Source organism: Saccostrea cucullata, unplaced genomic scaffold (assembly GCF_032062105.1).
Source record: "Saccostrea cucullata isolate Sc308-1 unplaced genomic scaffold, CSIRO_AGI_Scuc_v1 ctg9158, whole genome shotgun sequence".
In the NCBI taxonomy this organism is placed as follows: Eukaryota; Metazoa; Mollusca; class Bivalvia; order Ostreida; family Ostreidae; genus Saccostrea; species Saccostrea cuccullata.
Genome location: NW_026925645.1, coordinates 1 through 26,429, shown reverse-complemented (window position 1 = coordinate 26,429; position 26,429 = coordinate 1). Strand labels below are relative to the sequence as shown.

The 26,429-nt window shown below is 32.6% G+C and overlaps 3 protein-coding genes and 1 long non-coding RNA gene across 5 annotated transcripts; 2 read left to right on the top strand and 2 right to left on the bottom strand.

Moving 5' to 3' along the window:
* Positions 1-547: 547 nt before the first annotated feature.
* Positions 548-2,472, bottom strand: LOC134269456 (uncharacterized). The gene is made up of 3 exons (XR_009992579.1): positions 2,395-2,472; positions 745-887; positions 548-645 (listed from the first exon to the last, which is right to left on the bottom strand). It is a non-coding gene; the product is annotated as an uncharacterized LOC134269456 (long non-coding RNA).
* Positions 2,473-2,523: 51 nt separating this feature from the next.
* Positions 2,524-11,024, top strand: LOC134269457 (uncharacterized). Of its 2 annotated transcripts, XM_062751656.1 has the most exons (5): positions 2,524-2,569; positions 3,693-4,357; positions 5,575-5,691; positions 6,361-6,853; positions 8,863-11,024. In XM_062751656.1, the coding sequence occupies exons 2-5, from the start codon at positions 3,860-3,862 to the stop codon at positions 8,880-8,882; spliced, it is 1,128 nt and encodes a 375-aa protein (XP_062607640.1). In that variant the 5' UTR covers positions 2,524-2,569; positions 3,693-3,859; the 3' UTR covers positions 8,883-11,024. The 2 variants fall into 2 exon arrangements, with proteins under 2 accessions (XP_062607640.1, XP_062607639.1); XM_062751655.1 differs by lacking the exon at positions 8,863-11,024 and having other exon boundaries at positions 6,361-8,168.
* Positions 11,025-12,688: 1,664 nt separating this feature from the next.
* On the bottom strand, positions 12,689-16,937 carry LOC134269455 (signal peptidase complex subunit 1-like). The gene is made up of 4 exons (XM_062751654.1): positions 16,809-16,937; positions 16,553-16,612; positions 13,463-13,549; positions 12,689-13,156 (listed from the first exon to the last, which is right to left on the bottom strand). Exons 1-4 carry the CDS (start codon positions 16,860-16,862, stop codon positions 13,016-13,018), a joined length of 342 nt encoding a protein of 113 aa, XP_062607638.1. The 5' UTR covers positions 16,863-16,937; the 3' UTR covers positions 12,689-13,015.
* An 87-nt stretch (positions 16,938-17,024) lies between these two features.
* LOC134269458 (5'-3' exoribonuclease 1-like) lies at positions 17,025-24,646 on the top strand (the record flags this gene model as incomplete). The annotated part of the gene is made up of 12 exons (XM_062751657.1): positions 17,025-17,161; positions 17,925-18,056; positions 18,361-18,461; positions 18,902-18,999; positions 19,441-19,550; positions 19,807-19,917; positions 20,076-20,164; positions 20,330-20,417; positions 23,459-23,627; positions 23,819-23,886; positions 24,204-24,308; positions 24,553-24,646. Coding segments are annotated over exons 1-12 (1,240 nt in total), but the record flags the coding sequence as incomplete, so codon positions are not given.
* Between the last annotated feature and the right edge of the window lie 1,783 nt (positions 24,647-26,429).

Genomic DNA, 26,429 nt, shown 5'->3' with positions numbered 1-26,429 from the left:
CCGAGTTCAAGTCCCGGGCGGACAACTTTTTTTTTTTTTGAAATACTTTTTTTTTTGACTAAATAATAGTATTCAGCATGCAAAATGAAAAATTTACAAGGTCTGGCTTGTACAAACTCATAAAATCATCATTACAGTGTGATAAATATTCCATATAAAAAGAATCTTCTATACACATAATAAAGAATAAGTAATTAAATCTTTATATCCATAACGGTATATTTTATTTGCTCCAGTATACATGCATGTATACATTTAATAATTCTACAAATTCAGTGAGGGGGATCCAACTCTCCCCTCTCCCTCCCCTCAAACTGGGCATGTTTTACTTTTTCCTTAAGTGGGGGACACAAATTCTCTGAATTAGCTTGTTTATCCAGATATTGTGTAATCTGGTTTCTTATCTATAATGATGTCCTTTTTTACTTGATACAAATTTTCAAAAAATGGAGTCTAATCTTGAATATTTTCTAATTCAGCCAATTCTTATGGAATCATTGCTGTCCAGAATAAACAAGTTTTACTGTATATGTATCCATACCTGTCAAATAACTCGATTGCAAGATATTTGGCTTCTTGTGCTATTTTCAATTTTTCAGAAGCATACATGATAGTCTCCACAACATTCACTTGTTTGAACAAGCCCTTAAATTGAAATCAAACATAAATGAAATAACATGTATTAAAAAAAAATATCAATCATGTATATAATTTCAAATTTCCTCCATGTATAGTTGTGCATACCTGTTTAGAGTGTGCTTGATTGATGTGCCTGAAATTCTTTTTTGCCAGATTTATCAACCAGTCTTGCAAAATATCTGTCTCCAATGCATGTTCATGATTAAACAGGGGTTCTATTGGAGATGCAAATATTTCTCCCTCCATTTCTGCAAAATGTAAGATTTAAAAAAATCAATGCATACAATCAATCAAATGCAAGGTTTCAGGAAAGGGATTAAGGAAAGGACTTGAAGGGGTGCTACCTCCCATCCCTACCAGTTTCATTAGAAGTCTTTTCTTTAAAATAAAACAAAATAAAATTTTTAAAAAATGATGTGTTTGTGAAACACTGCACCCATATGGCAGCTTATGGCAAATGTTGAACTTTCTCAAATGCAATTCAGACTCCAAGGACAAGGTCAAAATTGTAGGTATCAAGGGGAGGGCCTTTTCACAAGGAATAAACCTGTGGAATATGAAAGCCCTAGTACTAATTGTACAAAAGTTATGGTTTAAAAGTTTTTTGGTTTTTTTTTTTTTTTACAAAATCCGGGGTCAAATGCCAAGGTCAAGGATAAAAAAAATCTTACCAATAATTGAACGGTAGGCCTATACACATGTGAAGTATGCAAGTTTGATCACCAACTGTTCAAAAGTTATTGTCAAGGTTAAAGTTTTTTTGTTCTTTTTTTTTTATAAAAAAGGGGCCAAACTCCAAGGTCAAGGCCACGAGGTTAAAATTTGAAGGTACCCAAAGAAAGGTCGTGTAACAAGGAATACAGCTGTGAAATATGAAAGCTACATGTATAATGTTGCTCCATTCTGTCAAAAGTTATGAACAAAGTAAACAGGTCCAGTCCAAAGACTATTTCTACCTACGTAGGTATTAATAGCTACCTAGGTATTTAAAGCTACCCAAAGTAGCTATTTTTACCTACTTTCTGCTTTACTTGCATTTTGTGGCCAAATGCAGGAAAGGCGCAACATGATGAGCACACAATTTCTTGATACAGTCACACTGATGATGAATATGAAAAAAATTTGGCCAAAAAATGAAAACTTCGTATATTATCAATTTTGCATAGAAACTAATGTAAAATTGCCGATTCAGGAAGTAATCATTTTTTGGTCAAAATTTTGTCGTATTCATCATTAGTGTGACCGTATCAAAAAATATGGTATTTACCATGTTGCGCCGTTTGGTCTTTTGGTCGCAAAATGCAGAAATTATATAAAGTAGGTAAAAATAGCTACTTTTGGTAGCTTTAAATACCTAGGTAGCTATTAATAGCTACGTAGGTAGAAATAGTCTTTAGACTGGACCTGGTAAAAGTTTTTGCAGACAAACTGATTTATCTTTTAAAACAGACAGATAGCCAGGACAAAAACTGTTTCAAAATTTAAATATTCAACAACCTTAAAATGGATCAGTAAAAAGAGACCAATTTAACACCTTAAATATTTGCTATTTTATGCTGTCCGATTTGGAGGGAGGGTAACTACTGCATCGAGTTGTATCCATATTGCTGATACACATGGCGTTTGTGTTTTGTGCTTTTGAAAAAAAAAAATAAGATGAAATGCAACATTCAACTAATAATATTGGAAGAATTTCTTAACTATTTTGGCATGAAATAGTTCATATATTTCTAAAGTTTTGTGCCATCTACTTACACCTATCCTGAAGATTTTATTGCCCGTTTTCCAGCCGAGCAAAATACCGTCTGCACAGTCGCTGTAAATACCAATTCCCTGCGGATCATTCATACTTTTACTTTCATATTTTTATTTCCGGTTTGACCATTTGGAAGCTACATTGAACTAGCTACATCATAAGTTCTTTTAAAAGGTAATAATTTATTTGTTCTAGAATATTTTGCAATGAACCTTGTTTGATAAATTTTAAAGCTCTTCATTCGTTTTAATAAACTGGAGGAGTTTTTAATGTAAACAGAAATGAGGTGAACACTCATGCCATCTAGTTATCTAACGTTACATTACTCATTAATTAGCAGACTAGCCCAGTAACATATGCACCATTACATAGCTGCATTTGATTGAAGAATGGTCCATATACAATGCCTTATGTATGATGCATGTAATCAGCTCATTAGAAATTAAAAACAAATCATGGTTTATTCATGGAGGAGGTTATATCTCGATCATCTGTTTATATCAGCTGTATATATAATTCAATTTTAAGAATAAATTTATTATTTTACTTACAAAGTAGACCACAGGAACCAGAATTTTTAATATGTTGACGGTGTAACCGTTAGAGAAAGCGCAAACTCTTCTATTTTTTTAATTTAGATCGGGCTCATCAAACCGCACGTGACATTTGGTGCGTCTAGACTCTGATGTCACATGACGTCGTATGTAAGTAATTATGCAATAAAAAGAAAAAACCTGAACAGTGCTGAAAGTTAATGAAGAATGTTCCGTTAACTATTTATCTTCAATATGTATCCATGAAATCAAGGCGAGAAAACTTTTTGTTGAACATTTCATTTTGCCGTTATTCTCGCAAGAACGTAGCTAAAACAAGTGATGCATTGTGGGTCCAAACTACAGTGTCAAAAAATTCTATCAAATGAATGTGCAGTAGTCCAAATTTTCTCTTTGCACAGGTGTTGCTTTAAGAGCTTACAGTGACGAGCGATGCTGACGCTGTGCTTGCTTTCAATAAGCCGCTAAATTAGCCAAATATCCAAAAATTCTACCCCCTCTATATTTATAAATAGAGGGGGTAGAAAATATCGAAAAATTCTACCCCCTCTATATATATATTTAGAGGGGGTAGAATTTTTTTTTCGATATTTGGCAAATTTAGAGACTTCTTGATAAAAATTCAGGTGCCTGTGATAAGACTAAAACAGATATCAAAGTATCTAACTAGCAATGAATATTTTAAGTGTATATATCATAAAACTTACTGGCATAATGAAGAAATGTTCTTTTGTCTGTTTTAGATGCTACAAAGTTCAAAGGACTGTTCATCAATATGTAGATAATAAAACTGCAAACATGACAGCCAAGATTGAACAAAAGAGCAGATACTCTCAACCAAGCTTTATTGTTGATGCATGGACGTAAAGTCTTTTACCCTCTATCTTTCTGATAACACAGAGCACATGTGATGAAAGAGTTGCTAGATGCTGTTCAAAATTTGTGCCAAAAGTGGAAAAGCATTAGTCTGAGGGAAAAGATGAAAACCAAAAATTTTTATATTATGCTAGCCTTCTTGGGAGCGACTTCCATGTCTTTGTGGTTACTAAGTAATCCAACACCAAATTTTAACACAATTGTTGCACAAACCCATAAACAGATTAACAATTTCAAAAACATTCCAAGCAACATTCGCAGTTCAAATCAGGAGGATTTCCATGTAGACCTCAAATTGTTGGATAAACTTGGATTTGATGTAGATCCCATTAATACAGAAAATGTAATGAAGTTCAGCAAGGATAAAATTAAAAAGATTAATGCAACAATCAACAAGCCTGTTATAGCTATACCTGCTCTTCCAAAATCCTTAGATAAAGTTATTGCACTTGTCAAATCGGCTGGCAAATTTCTACCAGATGTTCCTGTTATAATATATGATCTAGGACTAAGCTACCAAAAACATTTAAAGGTATGAGTAATATATGTGTTCAGCTATACATCGTTTCTGATATTTTGCAAAGTGGCTAATTACTTTTTTTTTCAAGTAAATTACTTTTTTGGATACATTGAAGTCTGTTCATGGGAGTCAAAGAATTGTAAAAAAAAAAAAATATGTAAGAACATGTATATTAATTTTCCATTAGGGCATTCCAATTTTTTTTTCTGTTTAGCATCCTCCAATAAAAAAAAATTCTACCAACTTTAATTGTTGCAAAAAAACACAAGAGCTATTAAAAAGAATAGGGATGGGTATCGCCAAAAATTTCGTATCGCGATATATCACGATTTTTCCCCACAATATCACAATAATATCATGATATTTTTAAAAGCAGTTTTTACAATGATTTTCTAAGAAAAGTCATTATTTTTCTAAAAAATATGCTATAAAAACAAAATTTTACTTCCTTGAAATTTTTATGCATATAAAATCAATTATGTTTAGACAGTAAGATGCCGTTCTTTTCAATTTTTACAACATTTTTTATAATTTCTATAATGTAATTTAAAAGATTGAACAAATAAATGAATAATTTCTGGACTTTATAATATGTACCTTAAGACCGGTATTTAGGTATCCGTATCACGATACGTATCTCGCAACAAAAAATCGCGATATACCGGTATACCGATAAAATCGCACATCCCTAAAAAAGAACACAGACTAAATATTTATCAAATTGACAACATTCAAATAATTTGATTTCATTAATCTACTTTTCTCATGGAAAGAACTATTCTTTAGCAAATTCAAAGTATTGAATGCTTAAAATATACCTAATATGAGATATTGTAGATAATTATTAATAGATATTGACAGAATTCAATGATTTTGATGAAAACAATCAATTATTGGACTCCTAATTTGTTTGGGTGGATGGGTGGGTGATATGAGTTGTTAAAAAACAAGTGCAAGCAGATACTTAACATTGAAAAAAAAAACTTGGAATTAGCTTACTGGTATTACATTTTAAGATTGTATATTTTAAAGAAATGGAAATCATTTTAATTTTAGTTATATGGAAAGTAAGAGCTGACTCAATCACTTTTATAAATGTATTAACTGGTGCCCTGCCAGAAACTTATATGGGAGCCACTAAATAATTTTCTAGTGGATGTCAGATAACTATCTATCCCTACATTTCTTGATTATGAAAATTCTTTGTTTTTTTCTTCACTATATTACAGTTGACTGTTCATTGCAACAAAACTTCTTCATGTACAGTAAAGACATTTGAATTTGAAAAGTATCCATCTCATCTTAGAGACCTCTCCATACCCAGCTACAGGCCAGTGCTCTTACAGGTGAGGATATTAACTTAATGGGTCAACTAACAACATCTCAATACTCAGCTACAGGCCAGTTCTTACACAGGTTAACTTTATCTCACCGAGTCATCTAGGAAACATCTCATTATGATTAACTGAGATACTGGTTAGTTTTCTCACAGGAAGAGAGTTTATCTCACAGACTCATTTTAGAGATATCTCCTTAATTAGCTATGTGTCAGTTCTCATACTCATAACAAATTAGATTATTGGCTCACAGATTTTCTTCATTTTGTTCGGGGAAGATGGAGGGGTATAAAAAAAAATTAAATTGCAGGGCTTTCAAAAATCAAAAAAAAAAAAAAAGAAACAAAATGTACTTTTACAAAAATAGGGGATACATTGAGGAAGAGATTTTAATTGAATACATTCAAATTGTCATATTTTTCTCAACATATATTTCAGCAGTCGCAATAAATTTTTTATGGTTTGAGCTTGGTAAAAGTACTGGGTACAAACAGAATTTGAAAGGCCTGAAATTTGGTTCCTTATTAAGAACTTTCTGCGGAAAGTCATTTTATCTGTACATGTAGAACTTCTATGCAATATGTCTGTCAGAGCTGAATTTAAATAAGAATAGCCTATTAAGCTGCAATCTCTCAAATTGAATTATCCATGGTCTAAGTAACATTAAATTTTCTTCAGGAAATTTTAAATGACAATGGAACAGTGATATGGGTGGAACCTTCAGGATACAGTTTTATATCTGGAGACATTAGGCCTCTTCTAAAGAAAGCTCAGGAGAATGGAATTGTGGCCTGGACAAGTAAGGACCCCGTGTCAACCATAACCTATGACAAAATGTATAAATACTTCAAAGCGTCAGCTGACCAGTATTACTTCCTGGAAACGGCCCAAGCTAACCCCCTGATTCTGCACAACACGGAAAAACTACACAGCAAGGTGATGCTGCCGTGGGTCAAGTGTGCCCTGTCTAGTGACTGCCTGAACCCCGTGGGGGCCTCAAACACGGGGTGCACGGACAGGAAGCCTCTGTACCTATATAGAGGCTGCCACAAGTATGATGTGGCTGCTCTGAATATTATTTTAGGACAAGTGTTTCAATACGATGAATCCCCTTATAAGACTAAAGAAAAGATATTTGGAATTCCAGAGGAGAAAAAGACAACGGAATCAGGTAATGCCACTAGTTTTAACATTAGCCCTCTCCCTTTAGTAGCCTCTGTATCTAGAGCTAGTCTACTCATAACATCGAAGAACTGGTTTCTTGTTTTTACAATTATCTGTGTAAATGCCTTTTAATTCTTCACAACAAATAGTCTAATAATAAGTGAAATTTTGACTCTGAAAGAAATAATTTGCTTCAAGGAACTTGGTAAAAAGTGTAGAAAGTTCAAAACACAAAAATTTTGACACTGCAAGAATCTATGGATTGTACAGCTGCAGATAGTAGCATCAGTCTATTACTCGTTCAGTTTCAATGCAGTTGTTTATTTTTAGAATTTCTGTAGAATAGATACATGTTTACAGGTATATATACACCCATTCCTGTATTTCACTCCATTAAAAATTTTTATAATGTTTTAGAGCAATGTCCCCTAAAATATTGTCACTTCAAGTTCATGTTGCTAGCAAAAACATGATTGTAGGGCTTTTGTGTTGGTCAGCTTGTAAAGGCCTTCTGATTTGTTAAAACAATGATAGTTGCTCTGTATCCACCAATATTTATCTGTTACTTTTAGTAATGTTGAAGATGACCTTCTTTTTTTTTTAAATAAATTACGAGTACACAAACTTCATTAATATCTAGAACATTGATATGTGTCAAAGCTCAAGTTAGTTTTTCTGATCACCCATTGTCTGTCTGGCCTTCTATAAACTTTTCACATCATCTTCTCAAGAACTAGAGCCAATTTTAACCAGAGTTGGTACAAAGCATCCCTGGGTGATGAGTTAAAATTATTGAAAGGAAGTGTCAAGTTCTTTTACAAGGGGAGATAATCAAGAAAAGACAAAATAGGGTGAGGTCTTTAAAAAAATCTATTTTCAAGAAGCACAGGGTGAGAAAAGCTGAAACTTTTGTAAAGGCTTCCTGGGGTAGGAGAAATTGTCTCATTTACAGGGGGAGATAATCAAGAAAGACAAAATAGGGTGAAGTCTTTAAAAAAATCTTATTTTCAAGAACCACTGGGTAAGAAAAGCTGAAACTTTTGTAAAGGCTTCCTTGGATAGGAGAAATTGTAAATTGTGCACATTATGGCCAGTAGGGGGCTGATGGGGTCACCATAGGGAATATGTAGGGGAAATCTGTAAAACATCTTCAGAGCAAATCAATGATGAATCATATTGATGTGAGGCATCCTGTGGTAGTTTAGAAGCATTTGTATTCATATTGGGGCCCCTGTGTACAGGATTGGACTACAAAGGGTGATAAAAAATATCAGAGGAATACAGGAACATGTAGAACAATATAGAACATGTATATTTGGGGGGGGGGGGCAAATCTAATGCAGAACAGCAGGGCTAAAGTTATTCTGGTGAGCATTGTGGCCCATGGGCCTCTTGTCAATATACATGCATGCATTTTTTCCTCAATATCTTGGTTATTCAATGTTTTCATTCTGTTTTGGCTTAAAGACAAAGAGGAAATTATGCAATAGAAAGGTGTTTGTCTGTCTGTCCATCTGTTAACAATTTTCAATGCAGTCACAAATATCAATCTAAAAGATGCCTTAGTTATTTTAATTCTAATTTAGTTGAGTTTAGTTATATGATATATCATATGATATATGATTTGTGTCATAGAAAGCTCTGTTTTTTTTGTCTCCATTTTGACATTGTGATGACATCAAAACGAAAAGCTTTTCACTCTTGTTAATGCTATATCGATTTACTGCTTCAAACATAAGTACATTAGCCAATCAAAACGCATTTTACACAGTTGCATTAGCATATGACTTTGTACACTAGTACCAGTAGATTATACTAAGATATATATTTCTGTTTATTGGGACAACTTTAAAGTAATGTTTGCACACTATACTTACTATGATATATCAAGTACACCAGAAGAGCTTCAGTCTTATCAGAGACTTTTGCTTTCATTTGTTTTTTCCCATTTTATTTTGCATAACTTTAAGTTTTACATGGGTGCTTTAATTTAGCTTTCTGTTTTTTAATTTTCAGGAAACCCAATGCATGCTTGAGTTGGGATAAGTATATCTAAAGTAAATGAAGATCTTAATAAACTAAATCAAGTAGTCATTATTCATGATTTGAGGGTACATAACACAGACAAAAATTTAATTCATGGATTGATACCCCTTTTCTTTTTTGACTGATTTTGAATACAAATGACATAATTAATAAATTCCTAAAATAAAAAGATTGTAGGCTTTCTTTGCATGGAGCTTAAATATGCAATTTTGTGTCATTTTCTGTATAATTCTATAGAATAAGATACATTTTAACACTGTGAAAAAATCCTACAGAATTCTCTCACAAACCAATCAAACATCATTCAGGATACCTATTGGAATCTAAATCTGAGAAAAATTGCTGATTTCTGAAAAAAAGTTTGTGTTGATTATCCTTAAATACACTGATTTAAATGGTGCAATATTATGTGATTATGTCAATAGAATACATTTATTAATGTTATGTGTGTTTTGAGCAACATATGAAAGTGTATTAATGTAAGGTTTGCAATCGATCGACATTCCTTCGCTGACTCTACTACACTCCATTCAAACCTCGGATGTAATAGGTGGAGGATACATCTCCCTGCCGGAATCTGCCTTGTCACTCATTTCATACTTTGCTCTGCATAAAGTTCTTCAAAAAGGTTTTTTAACTTAATTCTTCATTGTACGATATTGCTTATAATTAAGTACAACCATATGTTGGTAGTCTATAAAAGAAAGAACGTAGTTTTTGGTGTCCCACAAAGTAACTCAGATTTTAAATGTTACAGTATAACATTTGAATGAAATTCAAATAAGATCACGTCTCACTGAATCAGCAAGATGGTAGAATACCTCTGAAGTCCGAGGTTAATGTGTGAGGTATTAAAAATCCGAGGAGCTCCGAGTGGTTTGCAATACTAATTAATCTATCCCTAATTTGATATTTTGAATAGTCATACATATATTATGTGCAGATATTTTAAGGAATGCGTTTGTTTTGTGGAAATTTACTGTTTTAAACTTCAAAGAATTTAAGTTTCAAATGTTGCTTACCGTAAATCTGGAAATTTTGCTGTAGATAAATTTTTAGCAAATTTGCGAGTTCATTGCATTCACAAAAATATTTTTCTTAAAAATAAACTACCAGTAAGAAAATGTAAACAAAGTAGAGGTCATTCGCAAAATTTTGAAATGTAAAAATTAATCAACAGCATTTTGACCCGAATTTGCAAAATGAAATTGACGCAAAAATTTCCAGATTTACGGTATAATATGCAATTTAAAATTATGTTTTGTTGAAATACTGGTATATGAAGTGCAGTTATAGGTATTATTTAGAATATAAAGTACTCATTTTACGTTTTTTTCCCCAATTTTTTCTAGTTTTTAACATTCTGAACAAAATTACATGATAAATTAATATCATTATTTGATACTTATTGATATTTGAGCTAACTTGTGATTCTTTGCATAAATATCCAGAGATTTCAATGTTTTATATTTTAAAATCTCTAAATATTTATGTTTTTAAAACTGGTTGTTTGATATGATTTAATAAATCTCTGAGGTTTATTCTCTGAACTTAAATTTAGAGTTCCTCTGCAAAACTACCATTGAATCATTGTTTTTCTTGAGAAACCAGTTTGTGGATTTTGTGGGTTAGCTTTACCCATGAATTTACATTCCCTTGTATGATCTTTATTGATTTTGACCAGGTTGTTTATATATGGTAGACTTTGTATTAATTTCACAAGATAAACTAGTCCAGTGTTTTGATTAAATCATGGAGTAAAAAACATGTACATGCATTGTTTATTGAGAGATTGTTTGTTTAATAATTAAGACAACCCCCCCCCCCCAATTTGTAGTTGCATCCAAAAAAAATTTGCTGTCATTTTTCACATGTTATCATTTTTACTATTTTTCCTTATTAAACAAGTCAGCAGTTCAATGCTGTTAAAGTATTGTTCATACATGTATGAAGAAAATAAACTATTGAAATCAATCTCAGTCAATTTAATGAAGATACATACATGTGTCATAATGTGTTTTGTCTAACATAAATGGCTTGAATGTTGGTATTTTGTTTTTTGCATGAAACTGTTCATCAGTTGTTTGTAATTTATAATGTTAATGTGCAAATAAAAGAGTTACAACCAAGAATGTTTTTTGTTAAAGTTTGAGATTTTCATTTTTGTCAAATTTGGACATTCAGATTAGATGCAAATCACCTGACCAGAACCCCCCAAAAATCACAAATACCTGGTACTAAACTAGTATCCAATGCTCTATGCCTAAAGCATACATGTACATGTATATCTGTTTTCCATAATGCTTTTTTAGCTCTCCTTTTCCAGAACCACTGGGTTTATCTCAACCAAACTTGCAACAAAACATCCCTTAGTAGAGGAGATTCTTATTATAAATTTTCAATTGAAGAGGCATGCCTTCCATCAAGGGGAGATAATTAAGAATTACTGAAATTTTTGTGTTATCTTTAAAAATCTTTTTTTAAGAACCACTGGGCCAAAGTTGAAACTTATTTAAACTCTTCAATTTTTGTATACGTATACATGTTATCCAGAAGCTTCTATATGTGACGTCATAGGATATAAATATAGAATATAATGGCAATGTCCATGTTTTGCCATGGGAAACCTAAAATACGTGTGGCATAAAAAAGTAAAATAGGAGGTGCACAATGACTATATGTAATAAAGTTTCTGTTTCATTAAATTTCACTCAGTATTATAAGAGGAGTTGCGGATAAGAGATGGGTACCCAAAAGCGTAACAGACGGACGGACGTACAGACTGACGGAAATACCGATTACTATATACCCTCCCACTTTTCAAGCGGGGGGTATAATAAAATGCCCAAGGCCTTGAATGGCTCTTCTGATAAATTTTACCTATCACATTGTGTGCATATATAAATGGTATTTACAAATGGTTCTTGTTTGTTGAATTAATAAATTGAACACTTTGGGTATTTTAACAATAAGGCATTGGAAATGCTTTTAGCATTATAGAAAATATAAAGGAGAATATGGTACACCTCTTAAAAAGGCCTCTTTGGGGACAGAATGTAAAACATACTAGGCGCTGAGAGTATATAATATTTTACTAAGTGCACATTTCTAAAACCTAGAAACTCTTCCATGACAACTAATACTTTTGCAATACATTTGTCTCAGATGAAAACTAGCAGCAAAATGTGCCATCACATTGCTAAACTTTATACATATGTACCGGGTAAGTGGACTGCACTGCCTATTTGGCAGATTCAACAGTAGCCAATATAGGGTAATATTTCCATTTCTAATTTTTTCTCTGTGATAACTCTTTGAAAGTTAGCGGAGTTGATATCTTGATAATTCTACCGGAATGTAAATTAGGCAGGTCGATAGGTCAGAAGCTAAGGAGGCCTAATATGCATGCTAATCTTGTGCGCATCTGTCTCTGTATCTGATGCTAAGGAGGCCAAATATGCATGTAAATCTCATGCAGCTGCCTTTGCGTTTGATCAGTGGTTGAGGACTATTGAAATTGGAAATTGTCCTCGTGTAATTGAAATCTATGTCTACATTTTTAAAGTCTAAATCTAAAATTTTATTTCACAATGAAATGGAAATATAAGGAATCACTGTCTAGTTAGTATAGTATGCCAGGGGCATCAATGATAGTGGGAAACATGGGATAATTTGCATAACGATGCCCTGGTATACTATACTAACTAGACAGTGATTCCTTACTTATACACAATCTCGCAGTTTATACCCGATTTTGAGTAATCTCTCCAACCTGGTTAATATAAAAGAAAAAAAAGAGAGACATTATTTTTTATTTACAATACTTTCTCAGATCAACACAAAAAATGAAACATATAATGATATTGCACCTATTTTTCCTTGCAATCACCCACACCCTTGTAGAGTGCTCTATTGAACCAAGTTGAACTTTGTCTTTATGAAACAAAGTTGCTGCTGAGTAGAGTTTGATTTAAAAAAAAAAAAAAGAAAAGAAAATGTTATCATGATAAAAAGTAGTGGTCAATATGATGTATGAAGTAAAATTAATCTGAATATGAAAGTTGTCAGTCACGCCAGAAACATTTAGCACCACAACACCCACTGGAACTGACTCCGCAGATCTCTACTTCTTTTTCTTTGATTTTTGTGAACTCTGTGAGGACGATGAAGTAGAATCCTTCCCAGAATCCTCTGTAGGTTCAGGTCGTGCTTTCTGCCACTGCAGTGGTTTTCTTCTAAACATTGGCCAGGGAGGTAAAGTCAACTAAAATGACAAATTAAGAAAAAAATGTTGCAAAAACAGTAAAAAACATTTTTATTTCCAGGAGACAACTTCAAAGAAGAGTTTAATCATAATACATTTAGTGTTCCCCACTATTATTTTAACTCAAAATTCCAAAGGATCAGTAACTCTTGTAAAGTTAATGGTCCTGTAACAGATTTGTCTGTTCTACTGGTGACAAGATGTAAACTTGTCTTAAAGGTAGAACACTGAATGTATAAAATAGATAAATGTTGAATAACTTGTACTACATTATATTACAAAGTCAAGAAGAAGATGGTTACTTACAATGCATGATAGAGCAAATCCAGCCAATAAGATGTACATAGTTTGAGAAAACTGCTGGCAGATGTATCCCCATATAAATCCTACAACCTGTACAGACAAAGTTTTAGTATCAATGATTGTTAAACAACTACCCGGTAATCTTTTTTTTTCTTCTCAGCAGTACAATACAACTATGACTGAAATTCCTTTCTCAACCAAAACTTGACTGAAGGGCAATTTAAGATAGGTGTTTAATTTATTTTCGAAATACAAAGTGTAGGGAATTTCTTTATTCTTCTGGAAAAATGCAAAATAAATGAAAGTTGAAGTTTTCATATGTTTACTGGATCAGTTGGTAAAAAATGCATATCAACAAAAGTTCTGTTTGTGAAGTGTGTACATGTAAAAATTGTGTGAAATTGTATTATGTAATAAATAAATACATACCAGGTATATTGTTTTTAAATTTTTTATTAAAGACTATGGTTGTTTTATTTCTAGCATGAACAGTAAGAACAGAGAAAATCTGAATTGACTGGAATATAAGTCAACCAAATTTTTGTGTGATACCTTCTTAGAATTCCTTTGCTACCAGCATACCATGCAATAATGGCAAAAATAACAGCCCCCCCCCCCTCAAAAAGATGTAGTTCTTGTACAGAGCTTAAAAGGAAAAAATACATCTATTCTTACATGTTTTTCATTATTAATTATGCTAGGCTCTGTTAAGAAATTGTGCAACTGACATAAAAATACATCATGAGATATCTAGATTTGTCTCATGTGTATTGAAGTTTATAGAGGTGGATCAAAGTTAAAGAGTGTGATCTGTAATCATTGAAACAGTCACTCTATATTTTATAACAGGTCCAGCATAATCTCTTGATTAAGCTCAATAGCTTGAATTACCTGTATACCTTTATTAAGCTATTCAAAATAGCTTGATAGAGCTATTTATATGCAGTTTTTTACAATTTTTTTTTTAATTTTCAAGAAATAAACAAATAGTACCAAGTATTTGACAATTCATGTTTGTTCTATGGGCAATAAAAAAAATCAGAGATAGTTCTAACATTGCAGCTGATACTTTTTAGCAACAGATTGTGGTGAGGCATGGATACGTATGATTGCTTCTCATTGATGCGCTGAATTATTACCAATAAATTATCCTTGACCTTAACTGCCCTCCTTTATATTTTCATTGAACAGTAACTGTATAGTCACTCATCAATAGCCCTAAAACACAGGCACCTGACGTTACTTATTTTGCTTTCAATAAAAAAATATTTCATTTTACATCTGGTACATTTCTTGGATTGTTGAAGCGGTAGATCGAGTTTGAGGAGAGATTTTTAATTTTTGCAAGTGTGATATGCCCTTCTGGTTGCACTGTCTGTAAGTTTAAACCTCGAAAGACTGGCCACAGAAAGACTTTGGTTGCAAGGAAATTATTTTACGGAGTTTCAGACAAAAATTCAACTGGATGTGACCGACCTACAAAAATTTAAGATGGTTCCCACCTGATGTGTACCTTGTTTATTATTAGGTAAGGGGGTATATTTTTATATCAAAAGAAAAATACGAAATATCAGGTGCCTGTGTCCTAAAACTCCTAAAAAAGTCTTTCGAGGAGAAGCAATTTGATTAATGATTTTTACATGCATCATATTCAGAAGAGTTCAAATTATTATCCATACCTGTCAACTCTCCCGAGAGTCTACCAATTTTTAACCATCCCTACCGACTGTCTACCAATTTTTTATAAACTACCGTTTCTACCAATTTTGACAAAAATCCAGATTTTTTACCTACTTGGGTTCGTAAAATACCGACTAGTCAACACAAAAATGGAGGTCATGCAAAGTTTATTGGTAGCTAATCTGTTTATTGCCACTGATAACAGGTAATCAACAAGGTGACAACTTTGCTAGCAGATATAATTGCAGTTGTAATTGCTCCTTATTCTCATTAAAAGTGTATATTATCAAAGACAGAGATGCCAGATGTGAAAATTTTCACAGAACATGACGGTAAATAACAATATGGAAGTACTTGATACTTTGCTGCAAATAAGTTTACAAGTACCTAAGATAAAACTATTTCTCTATAAACAACACATTGATCAGGAAAGATGTAGCTACAGTACTTTATTATTAATTTAACAAGGAGAGGGAAACAATTTCATGGAAGCTAATATAAATGAAGAGTCTGAAGATTTCCCCACAAATTTTGAGATTCAATGTCTTAGTAAATCCTGCATCAACATCAGCATATGGGCCTAACAGCCCCTGAAACTAAAGTGCAACAAGGCAGTGTCTTTAGAAGACTTCTTTAAATTTACAAAGCTAAACAGGGTAATACATTTCTAAATTAAAATATAAAATTAGCACATTAGAACATTACTAAAATAAAGTACTATATATTTAAAAATTCTTATATATATGTTATGAGATTAAAAGAATAAAAATACAGGGTCCAAGTATTTCATTCATACTAGATTACACATTATTTTAAGAATATAAGCATGAACTTTTGACAATTATTTCATTTTAGATCTTTAAATCAAGGACACAACTCATGTTTCTTAGACTTAGTGAGAAATATCCATACAAGCTGGAAAGTAAACCCAGACTGTCTGCAGAAACTTTTTAATTTTTCTAATTGCCAAGTTAAACTACAACATTTACCATGAATATTATATAAATGATGCCCTTATGGACAGACGGAATAGATAGTGAACATAAATTTTTATAATTTCAAAATTATATCACATTGTATAAGTTTCTAAACAATGTATGAATAAGAAATACCTTTTATGAATTAATGATATTAATAATAAAAGTTTTATCTTGTAGGTAGTTTATTGTTGTTTTATAATACTGTGAAATGCGCAAGTTTTTTTATTTGCAAAAGGTCGTCGCGCGTTTTCTCCCCCCCAAAATTTTGGCCATGTTGACAGGTATGTTTATCACTGCACCAAGGTGCAACCTTTTGTACAAATACATGCCGAAAGTAACTCCCTAGAGTAAAAATTTGGACAAAACAGCTAAATAAAGCTATCTGGCTTAATCAAGAGATTGTTCCAGACCTGGTAAAACATAATACACATACCCCAAACAAGACAATGATGACTTGAAATAACTGTTCTGCACGTTTCTGTCCTTCATAGTCCTGGAACATATTAAGACTATAAATATTGGAAAAGAAAATATTAGTCATTAAAAGAATTAAAAATGCTTTAAATTCAAGTTACAGATGCATTACAAAATTACTGAGGAAATTCTGACGCTAACATATGGAATTAAATTTCTCGATAACGATATTTAATTCCTTACGACAGTTCGAACAAACAGTTTTAATAAACTACCATATGACAGGGAATCTTCTTAAATTTCTCGGGGAGGAATTGTGTAAGGTCCATTTTATGATAATGCAGAGACTGAAAATCCCAGCCGAGAAAGTTGATTATGGAGAGGGAAGTTGTCGTGTACTTAAAGTGGAACTCTTCAGCTTTAAAGAGATAAAGAAGCTATATATTAGATACTATTTCCGGTGTAGAAAAATTGTATGTGTTTCACAACTTGACACATATTTTACAAAGAATATTGAAAAATTCTCTATGCTTTCTCATTTAATGTCATCATTATGGGTGTACCAAAATTCTATAGATGGGTTAGCGAAAGATACCCGTGTCTCAGTGAAACTGTTAAGGAATTCCAGGTAAAAATATTGTAATAATTTTTTTCATATTTTAAAATGTTTCCCGGCTTTCAACAAAAAGCTAATAACTATATTTAAATATATAGTTATTGAATGCATGGAAATCAGTTGTAAAGGATAAAATTTATAAAGAATAATATATAATTTGTGTCTGTTTAGTGTTTACATAGATCACATACATAATTTGTTATCAGATAGAGCTAATCTATGTCTATTTATTGTTACCAGGAAATGTATATAACTTTCACATTTGATATTGTATTTTCCAGAAATAGTTAGGACATTTGATGAATGCAGATATCTTATTTCCATGTTTCTACGGCCATAATAAAAAGATTCATAGATTCTCATACATTTTTTTATTTTAAAATCAAGGCAGGCTCGTTTTACAGGTCAATTGGTGCAGATTGATCTATAATACCCAAATAACAGTCATAGTCGTCACATTTATTTCTTACTACACATCATCACTAATCTTTCACAACCAATAACCCTTGTATATTACAGCAATTACCATATTTCAGCTGTCAAAATCATGTCAACTTTTGCAGGAGGTAAAAAATGTAGCAGATGAGAATCTAGGAATATTTTTATTACAGCTTAAGGGTTAAATCATACCAATGCTTGTAGGATGACGACTGAAGCAATGCTAGTCTTGCAAGATGCTCAAGTTATATTGTACATTTTTCTCTATAGTTGATATAATGCATTCCAAAATGTAAATGAATGCAGTAAACTGGAATGTTTTCTATATTTTGGACAGATTCCTGAATTTGACAACTTGTATTTGGACATGAATGGAATCATTCATGTTTGTTCACATCCTGAAGATGACAACCCTCACTTCAGAATCACAGAGGAGAAAATCTTTAAAGATATCTTTCATTACTTAGAGGTACACCATAATATTTCTTTATGTAAAAATATTTATACAATGACTTTTTATTAATCTAACTCTCATTCACATCATAAATACAATTAGTAAACAATGCACTCACTGCAATTTACATGTGTACTGTATTTACTTAACAAACATTTAAGAATTCCATATTAATTTCCCAGATTTTCTTCTTTTATAAACAACTGTCTTAGTTCTAGTAATGGCATACAAAATCTTATTGTTTGCAAAATTTCGTAGTGTGTATGTTGAATTATAGAACTATTATACAAAATAAACATATTATGTCATTTCTTTGTAGTTTTTGTTCCGAATCATTAAACCTAGGAAAGTTTTTTTCATGGCGATTGATGGAGTGGCACCAAGAGCCAAAATGAACCAACAGAGAGGAAGACGATTTAGGTAACGTACACAAGGGCAAAAATGCTTAATATTCATTTCAATTCAAATTATTTTACAATAATAGTATTCTTATATATTTATAAAATTAATATTATAGTAGCAAAAATGCTTAATATTCCTTTCAATTCAAATTATTATATAATAATTGTATTCTTATATATTAATAAAATTATAGTAAAAGCATGAAGGCCCCTAATTGCAATGACTTTAGAATTCCTGTGTTGCTAACAATACAGATTTGGAAGAAAAACAACCAGTTTGTCTAGAGAACTTCAAAATGTGTGAATCAAGAGTATTTGTTAGTACTGTTACTCTTTCTGTTTCATTTCTTTTGTTTGTCAGATTTTTTTTCTTTTTGCCCAATTTATTTAATTGGTACTCTATGATTTTGGTGAAATGTATATGGCAATTTCCATCTAATTTGTCATTTGATTTTCCAGATCGGCTCGAGAAGCTGAGCTCCTGGAGAAAAAAGCCCGAGAATCCGGAGAGACCCTCCCGACAGAAAAGAGGTTCGATTCTAACTGCATCACTCCAGGTAAGTGGGACCCAAAAAAATAAATTTTAAGTATTTATTTTCCACATGGGGCATTACTTTTCTTTGAATATACAGTAAAACTAGTTTAATACAACCGCAGATAAAGTTTTTTCGAATCCCAAACTATTTAGATTTTACAAATTTCTTATACAGATATAACAAATTACAGATATAGTGAAGTATTTTCATAGGTCTTCTAAGTGACTTAATTACAAGTACATGTATAACCAAGTTTTACTGTATACATGTTTGGATATTTTCAAATGTGCCATATATAGCTTCTTTATCATTATATATATTTTTGGATGTTTTCAAAATCAAGTAGGGACAATCAAATAAGTAGCGAAGTATTGAAGTAGTGACAAGCAAATAAAAGTAATTTGTTACATCATATTTTGTACAATGAGCCTCTGTACAGTATATGTATTCTATCTGTAAAAGGTACAGAGTTCATGGTAAAGCTACAGGAACAGTTGAAGTATTTTGTCACCAGTAAAGTCTCCAGTGATCCTTTGTGGCATGGAGTGAATGTGTATTTGTCTGGACATGAGGTAGGTATTGAGTAAGAGTCATAACCCCCCCCCCCCCCAATCAAAAAAAAAAAAAAAAAAAGTGAATAAATAATTAAAATAAAACAAAGAAACAAATGCGTAAATTTTGAAAAAGAAATTATTTGGGTGATTTTTAGATATGAATTTTTTTTTGAGGCAAGATTAAATGTACATCACTCAACTTGATGCCCAGTAAGTTGTTATTTGTTACAGGCACCACTTAACTTGAATCCCAGTAAGTTGTTATTTGTTTCAGACTCCAGGAGAGGGGGAACACAAGGTTATGGACTTCATCAGATGTCAGAAATCTAAACCTGGCTACGACCCAAATACCCGACACTGTCTGTATGGACTGGATGCTGATCTGGTAAATGAATAAAAAAATTTATAGCTAAGATTGAGATTATTAAATGGAATTATTCATCACAGACTCCATAAGGAAAAAGAAAAACATATAAAGAGCTAAGTATTGTATAAAACTGTTCAATGAATTTAACAGTGAGACAATATTATGATTTTCTACAGATGATGCTAGGGTTGGCCACACATGAGCCACATTTCTCACTGTTGAGAGAAGAAGTCAGATTTGGAGGAAAGAAAGATAAAAACAAGAGGTTTGTCTACCATTAAAAGTTAACTTTTCTAAATAGTCATAGCTTCAGTAGATAAGATTAGTTGTAAAGTTTTACTAATCAGCGAAACCCCTGTTTGTATACAAATATAGATGTAGAATTTGTGATGCTGTATATTTTTTGTAACTTTCTGTTCTATATTTATAGACCTGCCACCCCTGAGGAAACCACCTTTCATCTTCTACATCTCTCTTTGTTCAGGGAGTACCTGGATTTTGAATTCGCTGCCCTCAAGGTATAACTTTTAACACTTTAAATTCCTAATATTTTCTAAAAGCCATCATTCTACATTTTCTTTAGAGCACGTATATGTTTAAGAATGTACAATGCATTGTATCATAGACATACATTTAACTGTGAACTAACAAAAAGTAATACTGTATATAGATTAGATGCTCTATTTTCTCATCAGAGAATTGTTTTAAAGTAGAGGGTTTTTTATAATTTATATAGAATTTAAATTCAATCTCCATTTTTCTTGCCACTTTTCTTAGCCTTTAGTACTGATATTTGTTGATATGATATTGTTTGTTAATCATATTTACTACATATTTTCCTGCTTTTAAAAAATTGTCTCATACATATGACCTGCATTTTTTAAAGGACCCCCCCCCTTTCTTTTGGGGGGGGGGGGGTTGTATACATGTACTTTAGAGTAGTGAATGCTTTAAATGTTTATTCTATTTAATATCAACTGACATGCATCAGAATGAAATTTTTATACCCCCGCAAACGAAGTTTAGGGGGGTATATTGGAATCACCATGTCCGTCTGTCCGTCTGTCTGTAGACAAGATTTTGTCCGGACCATTTCTCAGAAACTCTTGGATGGATTTGTCTGAAAATTTATACACTTATTATTCACCATATGAAGGTGTGCACCTGGGATTTTCATCATGATTGGATGATTTTTCTGCATTTTACAGGCATTTTTTCTTTTTTATTTTGTGATTTTGTTTGGCTCATAACTAGAAAACTATTAGGCTTACAATCATCAAACTTGGACAATTTATGCATCTTGGGTAGACGATGTGTCACGACCTATAAGTTTAGGGGGGTATATTGGAATCACCATGTCCGTCTGTCCGTCTGTCTGTAGACAAGATTTTGTCCGGACCATTTCTCAGAAACTCTTGGATGGATTTGTCTGAAAATTTATACACTTATTATTCACCATATGAAGGTGTGCACCTGGGATTTTCATCATGATTGGATGATTTTTCTGCATTTTACAGGCATTTTTTCTTTTTTATTTTGTGATTTTGTTTGGCTCATAACTAGAAAACTATTAGGCTTACAATCATCAAACTTGGACAATTTATGCATCTTGGGTAGACGATGTGTCACGACCTATAAGTTTAGGGGGGTATATTGGAATCACCATGTCCGTCTGTCCGTCTGTCTGTAGACAAGATTTTGTCCGGACCATTTCTCAGAAACTCTTGGATGGATTTGTCTGAAAATTTATACACTTATTATTCACCATATGAAGGTGTGCACCTGGGATTTTCATCATGATTGGATGATTTTTCTGCATTTTACAGGCATTTTTTCTTTTTTATTTTGTGATTTTGTTTGGCTCATAACTAGAAAACTATTAGGCTTACAATCATCAAACTTGGACAATTTATGCATCTTGGGTAGACGATGTGTCACGACCTATAAGTTTAGGGGGGTATATTGGAATCACCATGTCCGTCTGTCCGTCTGTCTGTAGACAAGATTTTGTCCGGACCATTTCTCAGAAACTCTTGGATGGATTTGTCTGAAAATTTATACACTTATTATTCACCATATGAAGGTGTGCACCTGGGATTTTCATCATGATTGGATGATTTTTCTGCATTTTACAGGCATTTTTTCTTTTTTATTTTGTGATTTTGTTTGGCTCATAACTAGAAAACTATTAGGCTTACAATCATCAAACTTGGACAATTTATGCATCTTGGGTAGACGATGTGTCACGACCTATAAGTTTAGGGGGGTATATTGGAATCACCATGTCCGTCTGTCCGTCTGTCTGTAGACAAGATTTTGTCCGGACCATTTCTCAGAAACTCTTGGATGGATTTGTCTGAAAATTTATACACTTATTATTCACCATATGAAGGTGTGCACCTGGGATTTTCATCATGATTGGATGATTTTTCTGCATTTTACAGGCATTTTTTCTTTTTTATTTTGTGATTTTGTTTGGCTCATAACTAGAAAACTATTAGGCTTACAATCATCAAACTTGGACAATTTATGCATCTTGGGTAGACGATGTGTCACGACCTATTTCAAGGTCACTGTGACCTTTAATTTAAGTGATATTTTAAAAAAAACTAAGTCTTTAAAATGTTAAATTTCATAATCCTAAAGAATGTAAAAATATAGTTGTATCCTTATTAAAAAATGTTAAATTCAGTAAAAACTTATTTTTTCATCATATACTTTATAGCAAATTCTGTAACAAATGTTAATGATTTGAGAGGAATTCAGTTTGTCCCATGGGCATAATTATCAAGCACTGGTCAAGGAGAATTTTTGATAGCAGAAATGTGCATGTCAAATTAGAGAGAAATTAATGAGTTCACTGTCGGGAGTTAACTGGCAAGAGCATCATGCAGTATTATCTTAATTTATCTCTTGGGAGTTGGGCAAAAAGAAATGGCCTTATAGTTACTTAAGAGTTCTTGATGACTGTAGTTCAGATAAAGATCTTTCAATTGGTGTAATGTAATTAAAACAAATTGATGTTTTAGTGTATGATTAAAACTGAATTAGTATTGTATAATATAATTAAAATTAATTAAAAATGTGTTCATTGAGAAAAAAAAATTTCATTTCAATTTTTATATATTTTCAACAAATTGCAGTCATGTCTCACTTAAAATTTTATAGTCTAAAGAATAATTAATTTTTGATTTTTTTTTAATTAGACTGTAGCCTTTCCATTAATTCATAAAATATGCAATAAACAATTTAAAGCTGCAGATGAATATATTTTAAGCTCTAACACAGCCAGTTTAGAATTATATGATCTATTATTTGTTTTAATTAATCCCTACACTGTAAGTCTCTTAGAGATGTATATGTACAATATTTTAACCAATTTATGATTATTGAACAATATTTGATGGGCGTATCATGCTGTGACGGGGCACTTTATTAGACAGTAGTGAACACCTCTTACTAGATCCATAAAATATTTCTGAATTGGCACCTACTCTGAAAAACCCAGCGGGGGTATTTGTCCCTATTGGACAGTTCTAGTTTATCTTGTTTTATGTAGGGTAAACTGCCCTTTGGTTATGACTTGGAGAAGATCATAGATGACTGGATTTTGATGGGGTTCCTGGTGGGAAACGACTTTATCCCCCATCTCCCCCACCTCCACATACAACATGATGCCCTCCCCACTCTCTGGAAAACCTACATGACCATCCTCCCAGAATGTGGAGGTGAGTCAGATATTAAAACAATATGTGACTTTCAAATGTTTTTTTTTTTCTCTTCAAATAATTTATCAACTGTGCAGTGAAATTTATTGAAAGAAAGGTTTCTTGATCATGTTTTTTCACTTTAATTCTGTAAATACCAAGGTAGAGGATACTAGATCTAGCTAAAAGTGTATAATTTTGACCTATTTTAGGGTACATGAATGAAGGTGGCCATTTGAACCTTGAGAGATTTGAGAAGTTTATGAATGAACTAGCAAAGGTAGTGTTTTTGTGTTGCATGAATTATTTTGTTTGTTAAAAGTTATTGTGTAAAACTTTCGCTTTATTTCTACATATATCTTAAATGTTTTAGCTCATATTTCAATGAAATTGTGTGAATTTATTTTATTGCATCTGTTTTTAAGGTTCTTATATAATACCTATTTTTAGGGGAAGAATTTTCTTATGTGATGAATACATTTAATTCTGTATTATGCTATATTTACCCTGTGTCACTGATGAGGCGTTGTGGGTAATGGGCGTCTTGTTACATTAGACCAGTATCTTTATTATAAACATGTGGTTCATTTTCTCCAGTATGACGTGGATAAATTCAGTGAAGTATTCACTGACCTGAAATGGTTTGAAGGAAAGAAGCTGGAAAAGTCAGAAAAAGAGCCACAGGTGGAACAAACTAGAAAGGTGTGTAGAAATGAAGTTTATAGATAAAATTACTTCTGTTTGAAACAAAACAGTATGAAAAAATCTCCAAAAGTCTAAAAAAAAAAAAGATATTCCCAAAATAAAATGCAATAAAGACTTTGTCCTCTGCATACTTGATTTTATAAATTTACATGTACTTTGCATATAAATTTGAGTTTCGTTTTTGATAGTCTAATTTTATATATTGGGGTACTTGTAATGTACAATGTTGATTTACTTTCAGAATAAGAAAGAGAGTACAAACCAGTTCTTGTTATTAGAATCTCTTGATAATGACGCAGAGGAGACTGGACCTTCCCAACCAAGCACAAGTCAAGGTAAGATTAATGCTGTTATGTAAATCATACAGTATATGTTATCTCCTACAGTAGGGTTACATGCACTATCAATTGACAACAAGAATACGGTAAACATATTACATTTAGCGGTGAAACGGTGTATTCTGTTTGTGTTTTTGGCAGAAAGCAGAATCCACGTAATCAAGTACATTGCTAAATGTCTTGTGAATCATACATTTATATAGATCTAGCACATTCAGATAGCACAAAATCAAATCTACGCTAACTTATTAAAAAAAACATTTCCGCCAAATGTTAACGCCAAATACAAGTACCGGTATAACAGATTTACATTTTCTTCTATATTTATTGAAAATAAGGTACATAAAGCATAAACCAGAAAATCTTGTAGAGTTATCATTGATTCACTGATTCTTTGACAGACTTGTAGTTAATATCTAACTGATGTTGTACAGAGAGATCTAGTACTGTGACAGACTTGTTAGTTCACCTGAGCCGAAGGCTCAAGTGAGCTTTTCTGATCACATTTTGTCCGTCGTCCGTCCGTCCGTCTGTCTGTCTGTCCGTCTGTAAACTTTTCACATTTTCGACTTCTTCTCAAGAACCACTGGGCCAAATTTGACTAAACTTGGTACAAAGCATCCTTGGGTGAAGGGGAATTTAAATTGTTAAAATGAAGGGCCAAGTCCCCTCACAAGGGGAGATAACCAAGAAAAGACAAAAATAGGGTGGGGTCATTAAAAAATCTTCTTCTCAAGAACCACTGGGCCAGAAAAGCTGAAACTTATGTGGAAGCATCCTGGGGTAGTGTAGATTCTAAATTGTTCAAATCATGACCCCTGGGGGTAGGGCGGGGCCACAATGGGGAATCCAAGTTTTACATAGAAATATGTAGGAAAAATCTTTAAAAATCTTCTTCTCAAGAACCACTGGGCCCTTAGAGCTGAAACTTATGTGGAAGCATCCTGGGGTAGTGTAGATTCTAAATTGTTCAAATCATGACCCCCCGGGGGTAGGGCGGGGCCACAATGGGAAATCCAAGTTTTACATAGAAATATATAGGAAAAATCTTTGAAAATCTTCTTCTCAAGAACCACTGGGCCAGAAAAGCTAAAACTTATGTGCACATGGAAGCATCCTGGGGTAGTGTAGATTTCAAAATGTCTAAATTATGATCAGTGGGGTAGGGGTCGCAGTATGTATTTAAAGGGGGAAATCTGGTAAAGAACAGAATGGTCAAAGCTTCTCAGGTGAGCGATGTGGCCCGTGGGCCTCTTGTAGTTAATATCTACTTATTTTTGTATAGAGAGATCTAGTACTGTGACAGACTTGTAGTTAATATCTACTTATTTTTGTATAGAGAGATCTAGTACTGTGACAGACTTGTAGTTAATATCTACTTATTTTTGTACAGAGAGATCTAGTACTGTGACAGACTAGTTAATATCTACTTATTTTTGTATAGAGAGATCTAGTACTGTGACAGACTCGTAGTTAATATCTACTTATTTTTGTACAGAGAGATCTAGTACTGTGACAGACTTGTAGTTAATATCGACTTATTTTTGTATAGAGAGATCTAGTACTGTGACAGACTAGTTAATATCTACTTATTTTAAGGTCACCTGAGTAAACTCAGGTCCCCTATTGCTATCCGTTTTCGTCCGACGTCGTCCGTTGTGTGTTAATATTTGAACATTTTCAGCTTCTTCTCTGAAACCGTTGAACTGATTTCAACCAGATTTGGCACAAAGCATCTATGGGTGAAGGGGAACAAAAATTGTGAATTTCATGATCCCTG